Source organism: Pleurodeles waltl, chromosome 7 (assembly GCF_031143425.1).
Source record: "Pleurodeles waltl isolate 20211129_DDA chromosome 7, aPleWal1.hap1.20221129, whole genome shotgun sequence".
Classification (NCBI taxonomy): Eukaryota; Metazoa; Chordata; class Amphibia; order Caudata; family Salamandridae; genus Pleurodeles; species Pleurodeles waltl.
In genome coordinates, this window is record NC_090446.1 from 1,418,408,100 (window position 1) to 1,418,420,806 (window position 12,707).

General features: G+C 44.5%; 1 protein-coding gene across 1 annotated transcript in view; it reads right to left on the bottom strand.

The window, feature by feature from the left end:
- The window catches only part of LOC138246426 (uncharacterized), a 222,782-nt gene that overhangs the window by 60,702 nt on the left and 149,373 nt on the right, over positions 1 to 12,707 (bottom strand). Inside the window, exon 3 of the mRNA XM_069201035.1 lies at positions 6,692 to 7,048. Within this exon, the coding sequence (XP_069057136.1) occupies positions 6,692 to 7,048 (357 nt within the window). The remainder of the gene's footprint in view (positions 1 to 6,691; positions 7,049 to 12,707) is intronic.

Consider the following 12,707-nt stretch of genomic DNA (forward strand, 5'->3'; position numbering starts at 1 on the left):
TTTTGAATTGTGGCCTACTCTTTGTGCCAAACAGTAACCACCCACATCAACCGTCAGTGTGAAACTCCAAACACCACCAGTTTCATGCTCACATTGACCTTGTGGCCCCTGCCAATACAAAACTCCAGCCGAGGCTCTTCACATGGACTCGGTAAACTCTTCAGGAGGGTTGAACCTGGGTACTCTATGCAAACAGCACCCCATCACAGTCGGCCTCAATTTGTGGCAAAGAGACACTGATGGTTTTACCGACTGGATGGTTGGATTTTATTCATTTTGGTGTTATTTTTCTTTATTAAATTTGTTTGAGATTTTCCTTGTATTGCATTTTCACTTTATTGTTGTTTGTGTGCTGAGTGAATACTTCACACTTTTCCTCCAAGTTAAGCCTGACTGCTTTTTGTACTAAACTACCAAAGGGATATGTGCACATCAATTTAGCAACTTTTGTTGTTCACCCCGAGAAGGGTGGTGGTTGTTGCCTGAGGGGGCTTCCATTCCCCTAATACAATAACGCAATCTCTTAGAGGTGTCCTTTAAAGTATTACATTTTACTCTATTTTTCTTGGTTTGGGATTTTGTTTTACATTCTACTGCTCTTTGAGGTGCTGCATATTCCCTGTAAGTAAAGTTAAGTTTGATTGTTTTGTGCCAAGCTACCAGAGGGTAAAACGCAGGTTTAATTAGTGACTTTTGTGGTTCGCCCTAACAAGGATTCTGTTTATTGCTTGAGTGGTGCTCACCATCCTCAACAAGTAACCCAATAACTTACAGGTGAACAACATGCAGAAAATGCAGATCAATATTTTGCGGTGCCACCATCAAACCATAGATTTTCACAATAATAGTTTAGTTAATGGTTATAGGAGTCTGAGTTTATTGAGAGATATAGAGGAGAAGCGGTTTGGTGTTGTGTCAGGTTCTGAGGAGGGCTCCAGGAGATTGCTCATTCTTTCATTAACACATTGTTTGTTATAGGTTGTGTGATACTGTTTTGAATTACCTCTATGTGTCTTTAAACTGTTGGGGGACTGCTAGTAACTGAACTGTCATGTACTACTAAGCCTACTTCCACACTCAAACTTTTGTCAACTCTCTAAGGTTTTTTTCTAAACATAAGATAGGGATTTTTTTTAATCAAAATCATTCAACTTTTTTGTGGAGAATGTATTTTGCCTGTGTGCTGCATGGGATTGGAAGCATGGCGGGTGGCCAACCTCTGCCTGCAGGCGAGGCACACCACCCAACCTTGTCATGGGCTGACTACCTTCCATTGCAATCCTTTGGCTTTGTGCAGTGGAAGGTTGGACGCAGAGCCTAGTCTCTGGCCCTATGCCCAAACCAGCATGGATGGCCAATGGCCCACTACACATAGCTGACAGCTGCGCATAGCAGAGGGTCCTGCAGATCCTCTGACAAGTGCAAAGAGGTCAGGGTGTCACTACTCTTCAACCTTTTACTGCTTTACTACTTTTTTAAACACATTCATGACACAGGGAACAAAATCTTTAGTCCTGGTGGTGGCAATATTGTTCTCTAAGGAGCAGCCAACCAATCAGATTGCTCTGTATTGTAGGACCAGTACCATTCATGCAGTACCGAAAAGGTCAACAGAGTTAAACACTATTTGCTTTCATTTTTGATACGCAGGACTCCTGCGTCAACTGTCCAGGTATACCTATTTCTAAACCCCTTGATAACCATCACAAACACCTATTTACATGTGGATTTCTCTATAGCTGAATGGATGTAGACAAAATTGCTAAAAGCATGTTTTTGGTGAAAAGTTCTAAACTTTTGCCAAATTTGGAGTAATTCAGTTCAAATATTTTTTCTATACCTGTAAGCGGCGTTTCCTGTGGGAATTAACATGGAATGTTATTGTTTTGAAACTCCTCCTTTTGCTTGGCCAGTGCTTGACAAATTTTCACGAAAGGAGCTCAAGTGGATGAACATTTGTTTTTGGAAATTTTTGTGCCCATTTTTCAAATTGTGTCAAATTTATTAGCAAACAAATTTATATATACATATATTCATTCTTCACCTGCGACTACATATATGCCGGTCAATATTTTGAGAAACATATGCTTTTGTTCGGGGCAATGTGCTAAGATTATAAACCAATCAAATGTAAAGTGCTTTGTAAAGGAAAATATAAGGACATTAAAAATATACATCCTATAGTTTGATTTTCTTGTATAGACCATTGAAACTATAGGGTAGGTTTAAGAAAGAAGACACATATACAGTAAAGAAAATAAATAAAGTACAATATGGGACAGTGCAATTATTTGCTGACATTTTTCTGAATTAACAATGTCTATTTTCACACACTGGGAATGATCACTGTTAGATGCCTGCATTAAGGTTTGGCCTGCCAAGAGTGAGCTTGTCAAGAGTTCAGATCCATCATGATGTTCTATGCATGACTTTTAAGCCATGGTGGGCTAATAATTGGACTTACAGCACTAGTGGGTGGTAGACTTCAGCTAGGGGTAGTAGGAAGGGGTATTAAATGGCTACTCATACTTAGAATGTTATATTTATTGGCAGATATTTATGTCTGTTATAATTTTCAAACAGATTTAGCAGAGGTTGGGGATTAGGTTTTCTTGTCTTATATGTAGATTAGGACACAACGCTTATTGAGACTTAAACTGACAATAAGCAGTAAAGAAATGGGATTCGGAAGTCGCTTTCTGTGGGCCTGTAGGAGCACAGCTTCAAATTGTTTTCAACATTTGCAATCAAAGCTTCTCTCAGACGCCCACTCTGCTCATGACCTGCTGCTGGTCAGCACACATCACCACTGGTGGCTGCAGTCTGGAGCTCAACTCCATGTGCCCCTGGCACTGGCAGTATCTGTTAAATACATATTACCAGGTGGCCACAGTACAAGTTACCATCAATAATATACAGCGGTGAGTACAACAGAGGTCGGCCTCACCTGCAGGCACAATGAAGATAGAACAACTAGAGTCGGCAGCCGAAAGGGGCAGTACGGTAAGACAGCCTGAATAACTAAGAAGCTGCATTGATTGACCTTTCTCCCATCTCTAACCTTCTTGAAGTAGTGTCAGTCCCTTCCTGGAGTCACCTTTATAATTCTAAGAGTTATATAGGTTACAGAAGGATGCCCTCTGTAATGTACTGTCAAAAAGAACCAGAAGACAACTCTCTAAAATCTTGATTTGTGGTTGGTTATTTGGGTTTGTGACAGGTGGTCTGTAATTGAAAACTGGAATGTACTTTCAGCAGTAGCAAGGAATAGTGCATTAAGAAGCCAAGTCTGAATGCTCTGGAGTCTGAATGAAGAAACCGATCTACATTAAAAATTCAAGACTAAATTGAGATCCTTATGCAAACAGGAGTTAGTGCAAGAGCTTAGCTGCTTTCATGTGCTAACTATATGGCTGATCATCACCACAAAAGAAGCCTCTACCACCATGACGTCTATCCAGTTAGAGATCCCATTAGACTCCTCCCCCAACCATGCCTACTCCAGAGGACTACAACCCATCAGAACCATGCTCTCATCCATTTTGAATACCTCCAACACTTCTGAGACATTCCAAAACACTTGCAAACACTCAACTATGCTCCCATTGCTGAGGCCCTCAGTGGCCCCTTCAACCCTGGCTACAGACCGATCGTTCTGCTACTACTCCCTGCCAAAGTCTTAGAAAAAATCCACAGATGCCTCAATGAATACCTCAATGACCACCAATTCCGGGACACCACTCATTCTGGTTTCAGAGCCAACCACGGCACAGGAATTGCCCTTGTCACCAACACAGATGGCATTTGCATGACTCTGGATGGAAGAGACAGGTAAATCCTCCTTCCCCTCAACGTCTCTGAAACCTTTGGCATCTCCCATCCTCATCCAGCATGTACACAACATGGGAAACCAAGACCCTCCTATTGATCTGCTTCTTCCTGACTAGAAGGACCGAGTCAGTCAGCCTTTTACCATACACCTAGGACACCCACAACCTCATCTTCTGAGTACAAGGTTCCTTCTTGAGCCTAAAACTCTTCAACGCATACATTATCCCTCTAGCCAGTATCAACCACTCTCATCAACGTGACATGCAACTCATTCTCTCCCTCACAGACAGGATGCCCAGTATCCTGATCAAGTTCATGGCCTGCATGACTGAAATCACCCACTGGATGAAGAACAACTATCTGAAGCTGAACACTGGCAAGACAGAAATCTTAGAAAACCGAAAGATCACTTCATCATGGCACTCCACCTGGTAGCCAGAAGAGCTAGGACTGCCACCCACCTCCAACACTCACGCCAAGAATCTTGGTATTATTATTGACAACAAACTCAACATAACTACCCATATCAATACCAGCACTACATCCTGCTTCATACCCTGAAAACGCTGAGGAAGATTTTCAAATGGCTCCCAATCAGCACCCAGAAAACCATCATGCCCACCTTCATCACAAGCAAAGCTGGGACAAACAAAACACTAACTAGAAGGCAGCAGACCATTTAGAACTCAGTGGCCAAAATCACTCTCCCATACCACACTTACATAACACCACACCCGAAGGAGCTCCAGTAGCTCCCCATACACAAACAAACACAATTCAAACTTCTCAGCCACAATTTCAAGGCACAACATAACATTTGCTCAGAATACCTTAAAAATCCCATCTTCCAGGCACCTTTATTCTCTCAGACTCTTACTTGCACACATTCCACACATGCAGAAAACCAGATGAAACAGTTGAGCCTTCTACATTGCTCTTAGAGCATGCAGCAACTTGCCTCTACACATGAACCTCCTCCTCACTTCTTGAATTCTGCAAGACGATTAAGACCTGGCTTTTTAAGCAGTCCCATTATGCCCTACTTTTAGCTAGACTCACACTTGCTGGGTGATAGTGCACTCAACAAATCTAGATAAGATAAGAGAGAGAAGAGAAGAGAAGATATGGTAAGATAAGATAAGATAAGATAAAATAAAATTAGTAGAAGTAATCTGAAAGGAGATTTGGGTACTTGATTGTTTGAGCACGTTAGGGATGCTTGGTGCAGGAAAATATGTATCCTGGTGTATGGTATGCAGTGGGTAACAAATGAGGGAGTGCAGAAATACATTATATGACCTCCAAAAAGAGAGGGGATCCAATGCCCAATCTTTTCCTAAACTGGACGGTGCACAGAGCAAGTTTCAATGTTAGTATGATGATGTAGTGGCTATGGGCTAGATGTAGCAAAATCCGAATTTGCGACTCTCAAATTGCGAGTCTGAGTGACTCGCAATTTGAGAGTCACAAACCTGGATGCTGGATGGTGTCCCTGATGCCATCCGCGAATCAGAAGGGGGTCGCAAAGACCCACCTCATTAATATCAATGATGTGGGTCGCAATTTGCGACCCCCTTCCGATTCGCAGCACTTACAGGGATGGTGGCCTGCTGGAGACAGCAGACCACCATGTCTGTGACTGCTTTTTAATAAAGCAGTTTTTTTTTTGTATTGCAGCCCGTTTTCCTGAAACGAAAACGAGTTGCAACACAAACGAAAAAATGAAACGTTTGTGTTTCATTTTTTCAGGGACATTCACCAAGGGGAAACAGTCCCCAGGGGACCCCTTCCCTTTTGTGAATGGGTTAGCAACCATTTGAAATGGGTGCTAACTGCGAATTGCTTGGCACCCCTTCTTATTTGCGACTCGCATTCCCATTTTGCGAGTTGGTAACCAGATTACCGACTCGCAAAATGGGAATGAGCATCGCAATGTACGTTTTGCATGGTGCAAACAGCGAAATTCGCTGCACCATGCAAAACACTTGCTACATCTGGCCCCTACATGTATTCCAATTTTTTTTTTAAAAGCTTGGCAGCGCTGAGCTGAAAGTCAGGTGAGAAATATGTCTCGGCAAACCCTGTAAGCTATATTATTTAGAAAATGTCCTACAAACGTTTAGGTGCCTGAACGGTTTCACAAGCACTTGCGTGACTAAATGCCCCAGAGAGACAGTAAGAGTGAGAGAATGTGTGTACATCTGTGCGTTAAGCATAGGTAATGTAATGAAACAAGAGAATGGGTGGAAGAGGTAATGTTTGAAAGGGAGAGTAGTGTGTGTGTGGGAAGGGAGAAAGGCAGGGGAGAGAAAAAGAGCGGCGAGATTAAAGAAGAGAGGGAACGAGGCAGGGAGAGGGAAGCAGAGCAAGAAAGACTGAAGAAAAAACTGAGTGTAGAGAAAGTACAGCAAATGGAAAATAAATAAGAAGGAGATGGCAAGAAAGAGAAGGACTGAGTGAGCAAATTAGAAAAGCAGCAAGTAAGAAAAAGCTCGTTCATAGCAGTTAAGTAAGATATATATAAGTAGAGAGAAAGAAGATACCAAAAGAAAAGGAGAAATGATTGAAAGAGCAAGAGAGATCGAGAAAAGGGATAGATTCCTAACAGAAATTGGCATTCCGACAACTGTAGCTTAAGACTGGTGCAAGTTTCAGCTTTATTGGTGTTTAAGGACAGGATTGAATTCCTCGTCCAAAAACACCCTATGGAGTTCTGGTTTAGTGTTTTTTTTTTTTGTAGAGGTGATGGTGATAGCTTATTGTTTTTGACTAAATAATCTAAGATTATTGCACATATCATAGCACGTGTCGCTTCCCAGGACGTCGGACAAGAGGGGGTGGGGGGCAGTCTTGAGTTTACCGTGTACAAGCAGCAGCGTCCCATTCCCTGTTATTATACTGGAGCGCAGAGTGTCTTTGTCAGTAACAGACAACATGCAGAAATACATCCTTGTGTCGTTGAAGCCCAGGTCGCTGATTTGGGTGGATTTGTCGGTGAGATGACCACTTCTGATCAGGTGGAGTCTGTCTCTGTACCAAGAGTCGGACATTGGGTGTATGAAGTCGGTTTTGTTGCTGGCGGTGTAGACGTACCAGTACACGTTTGTTCGAAGTACTTTGTCTTCCCCGTGCAAGCGACACCTCAAGTTCACTGACCCTCCTTGGATCCCGGCAACAAATGAGGGCTGTAACACTTCCTTCACTCCAGCAACAGGCTCTAGGGACAAAGAATCAAACATTTAATGAAGAGCGTCATGGCTCAGCGAGTTAATCACTTAGGGGCACATGTGGATAAAACATATCGGTATGTATAGAGCATATTTTGTGATTCGGTAATCTATTTACCGAATCGCCAAATAGGTTTGCGAGTCTCAATTAGGAACTGGCGTTCCCTTCCTAATTGTGAGTCGCAGGGCGATGTAGCATTGCTTGGTGACCGTGAATGCGGTCACAAAACAATTGCTTAGCACCAGTTTCAAACTGGTGCCCACACATTCGCAAACGGGACCCCTTCCCCTTTGTCAATGGCAGCGAAAATATTTTTTCAGAGGCGGCAGTGGTCCTATGGACCACTGCCTGCTCTGAAAAAATGAAAAGAAAACTTTTCATTTTTGATTTTGAAATGCATCTTGTTTTCCTTTAAGGAAAACAGGCTGCATTGAAGAAAAAAAAATGCTTTATTTAAAAGCAGTCATAGACATGGTGATCTGCTGTCTCCAGCAGGCCACCATCCCTGTGAGGGCAGCCATTCCCAATGGGGTCGCAAAGTGCGACCTACCTCATGAATATTCATGAGGTAGGTCATTTGCGACCCCATTGGGAATCGCAAACAGTGTAAAGTACACTGTTGTACATCTGGTTTTGCGAGTCGCAATTTGCGAGTCATTAAGACTCGCAGGTTACAAGTCGCAAAACCGGATCTTTGTACATGTGGCCCTTAATGATTAGATTACGGGGCACCTGCATGCCAAGAGGTTGGATGCTGGTACGGCCAATTTATCCTTCCATCCTTCTGAACTCAATAAACTGAACACTATTAGGGCCAAGGGTTGGTTGGGAATACCAAGAAACAAAATTGCCACAGGGCACATTAATTATTGCATGTTGCAGTTTTACTCCTCATTCCAAATTTCCAATTTTGAAATGAGATACAACATGGAGAATGCCAGTTATCGCAGTGATTTTTGTCAGTGGCAACAAAAAAAATTATTAAGATTTTTGTCAGTAGCACAGCTGAGGAAGATATTCAAATGGCTCCCAGTCAGCACCCTATTCTTGGCAAAGCTTGGTAGCTGTAGGTCTGAAATTCCACCAGACAAGTTTTCAAGGTTAGCAGCGGTGTGCGAGCCATGTGCGAGAACCAAGCAAATGTAACGTATACGTGCTGTGGGTTTCAAAGAATAAAGTGGAGTAATACTTAGAGAGAAGAGCATTTTGACGCAGCAAACCAGTAAGCACTATATTGTGTGAATATTACATCAACTTCTAAGCTGTGAGTGAGTCTGCTCCCCTAGCCCCTTCTTCCCTTCCTCTCAGAATATACTGATATATAATTAGCTGGCCTGAGCTACTTAAAAAATTCCAATTTGGAGCAAGGTAGTAGTAACATGAGACGAGGAATGCATTCAGGGCTGTTGCCACCATCCACCACATTTTAAGGGAAATGCCAGGCTTTTGTGGGACGACCATGGTTCGGTTGGTTCGGTCAGTAGAGGCATTATTTTGTCTTGCTCTAGTTTTTTGCCGCTGAGATGAAACAAGCTACTGAATGAACCAAGACTATATTCAATTTCAGTAGATCTTTCACATGAGCATTTCCTCCACTGATGAAAGATAAACCTAGTAACATTGAAGCATTTCTAAAATTGGGCATCTGATATTGTAACGAAGGGCCAGATGTAGAAAGGTAAAATTTGGCGAGTCGGAAATTGCGAGTCATTGCAACTTGCAATTTCCGACTCGCAAAATGGGATCCAACAAAAAAAAGCGACATCAATTTGCGACTCGCAAATGATGTAGCATCGCAGATTGCGAGTCTGCTGTTAGAGAGGTCACTTTTTGCGACCTCGCTAAAAGCGAACTCGCAAATTGCGACTGGGCCGCAAATTGCATGCAGGTGCAGCAAAACAGTTGGAAAAACACTTCCTGGCTCTTGCTGATGACATCAGAGCCAGGAAGACATCAAATACACCTGGGAGGAGGGAGGACCACACCCTTCTCAAACTGCTGACCAACTACCTGGAGGAACAGCTGCTACCATGGAAGACACAAGCAGTGCAGGAAGGAAAAGGAAATTAAAATTCTCAGAGAAAGAACTTGAGGTGCTGACAGAAGAATGCTACCAGCACTGTGATCAGCTTTTTGGAAAGGCAGCCCTGAGTGTCCCAGACACTGAGAAGAGGAGGATCTGGCAGGACATCCAGGAGAGGGTCAATGCCATTGGGGTGCGCCACAGAAGCATTGCAGAAAGAAAAAAACAGTGGTACGACCTGCGCTCCAGGACAAAGGAGAGGGTGGCAGAGTGCCTCAGGGAGATGAGGGGCACAGGAGGAGGCCCATCCACCATCCCACCACCCACAGCCATGGAGGAATTGGTGGAGCAGACACTGGAGCCTGAGGCTGTGTCATGAATGGGAGCACTGGACACGTCAGTTCAAGGGACATCCAAAAGTGAGTACCATGAAACATACATGTACACCTATAAATGCTATACCCACACTCACCCAGTACACAGCAGCATGCACAACCAGACTAGCTCCATTCCAGACTAGCAACCACCAGAATGGTGCATTATGTGCAATGTAGTACAGTAGGCAGCATATAGGCAAATGTTTATTATGAGGCATACAACAGATGTTATAGACTGACAGTGTGCTCCCTATGTCCCACACGTCTCCCACAAGACACCCCCACCAGCCACACTATTCAGGGTGAAGACTGCAGGCCACAGGCAGGGCAGGAGGCTGCAGCAGCCAATACAGGGCCCAGCACAACACCACCACAGTCCCCTCCAGATGAAGTTCTGGACATGGAGGAAGGAGACACGACACCTGGTCCCAGCCACACTTTGAGACAGCAAGAGCCAGAAGCACCACTGCGTCGCAGACGCAGAGTCCAGGTCCAGACGGTGGCCCAGAAGGATGTAGGGGAGGCATCCATGTCTGCAGTTGAGGCATCCCTCCTTTCTGGTCAGCGCCTGCAAACAAGGCAATTGAGGATTATCTCAGGTGCAATGCAGAGGATGGAACACAATTTCACACATGGCCTGGCTGAAGTGAACACACAGTTCACAAGACTGAATGACAATGTAATTGACCTTACACAATCAATCTGCCAACTGGTGACGGAACTGGTGGCTGAGAGGCAAAGCGCAAGGCGCCGTGAGCGCCAACTAGTTCAGAGATTTGATCGCATGGCAGCGTCCATTGTCCATCTTGCCATGAACACCACAGGCCTGTCACGACGGACCGTGAGTCTGCAGGTGGAACTGGGCCACTTTGCAGGGTATGTGGCGCAGGGACTGGGCCGCCTTAGCCACGCTGTGGACATGTTGGAGGCCCGGCAGGTGGCAAGGGGCATGGGTGAGACCCCTCAGGACAGTGAGGAGGGGTCCATTATTAGCAGTGTATCTGCCACAGACACACGTGTACTGCAGAGTGGAAGTGCACATCAGGGGTCTGCTGACCCACCTGGCACGAGCCATGCTGGGCGAACCAGGAGGAGGAGTTAGGCACAAACACTGCAGGACTCATGAGGCACATTCAGTTAATGTGTCCTCATTAAGGGTGGACATGTGCAGCCCCTTACGGACAGTTACGTTCTTTAGTTATTAGGTTCACTAATTAAAATATTTTGTTTGATCCACCACACAACTGGGCTCTTTGTGTGTGACATTGGTGAGTGGAGTGTCTGTTGCCACGTACCTTCCAAAGTATTGGTTTGGAATGTGGTCCCGTCTCTGTCTGCCTTGATTTGCAATGCTTCTATCTCCAGGCTACCTATGTGGTAGCTCTTGCTCGTCATCCTCCGAATCTGGGTCTGCAGGGGTGAGATGTAGCCTACGTCTGGTGGCAATGTTGTGCAGTATTGCGCATGCTCCAACTATCTTGAATGCTGTTATTGGGGCATACTGGAGAGCACCTACACTTCTGTGGAGGCATTGGAATCTTGCCTTTAACAGTCCAAAGGTCCTCTCTATGACATTTCTGGTCCGCCTATGTGCACTGGTATATCGCCTCTCATTCTCATTGCTGGATGTTAGGTACGGGGTTAGTATCCATGGTCGTAGCGCATATGCACTGTCACCTGTTTGGCAAAAATTAACAATGTTAGCAGGGCATGGATGGTTTCTATAGTGACCTGTGTGTATGGCTTCAGGGTGTCTTCAGCAATACATAAGAGATATCCGCCTCCAAACTCCCCACATTCTAGGCGTTGGTGTATCCCACTGTGCCTGAAAATGTACGAGTCATGTGTACTCCCTGGAAATTTGGCTACCATGTCAGTGATGACATAATGGGCGTCACATACCACCTGGATGTTCAGTGAGTGGGTACACTTCTGATTGCGGAACAGATATTCCAGATTTGCAGGAGCGCATATTTGTATATGTGTCCCGTCCACACACCCTATTACATGGGGGAAGTTGGCAATTCTGTAGAATTCCAACTTTGTGCTGTTAATTAATGCCTCATTCCTGGGTATGTATATGTATCTGGACATGTGTGTGAGTATGGCATCTTGGAATGATCTGAAGAATCGTGAGAGTGCACTTTGGGATACCCCACCTGCCACAGCAATCACCCCCTGATAGCTACCCGAGGCCAAGAGGTGCAGTGAGCATAGCACTTGCACATGTGTGGGATGGCGCAGCCGCGCACAGTCTGGCGTTGAAGCTGCGGATTGAGTAGATCAATTAATTCTAATATTGCTGCACTGCTGAGTCTGTATTTGTCATAAATCTCCTCCTCAGTGTGTTGGAAAAGTGTCTGCCTGGTTCTGTATATCCTCTCCTGTCTCTGGCTCCTCCTCCTCCTCTGTTGTGCGGCGTGGACTCTCCTTCTCCTTGCTATCACATATATTTCAGCCATTTTTAGTAACCCAGTTGACTTCTGGGTCTCCTTTTATACTTTGGTTCTGGTTACCACCTGCTCTGACTTAGTGGTAATTTGGGTGTGCAAAATGGGCTTTTTGCGACTAGTCGCAATTTGCGAGTGGGTTTTGCATATGGTTAGCGACTCGCAGATTGAGACTTCCTATTTGCGGGTCGCAAAATCAGGTCGCTATTTTTGCGAGTCGGTAATGGCTTGCATCGCAATTTGCACTACAGAAATGGGATTTTTGCATCCCATTTCCGATTTTGCGGGGTTGCAAATTGAGATTCGGGCCATTTGCGACTCGCAAATTTTTGCTACATCTGGCCCTTAGTTTTCTTCACAAGAAGCAGCTTGTAAGATGCCCATTGGTGGGATATTTCTGATTTTCTTGTCGGACCAGCAAATATTTTTAGTGAGTCTCACAAAATATATCAGTGGAAGAGGGAGGGCCCCTGCTGGATGTTTGAATATATAGGTGTCAATAAAAATGTTGTAGAAAAATTAAGATAAATCTCACAACATGTCGTCTGCTTTTTGTACGGGAAGCTACAAACACACAGGTGAAGGTCTGGCATTACATTTATGGTTATACCTGCAGGAATATACATTCTCAAGCACAGACTGCTCTAGATATTTGAGGCTATTACTGTGAATGTGGAGCCAACACTAGACATATGTGCCTAAATATCCATACCGGAAGCCTGCACCATTTATTTGAGGCTGTGCTTTAGAGAGTACCCTCTGCCTATGAAGGCTGTCTAAGGCATTTGTGGCTAATGC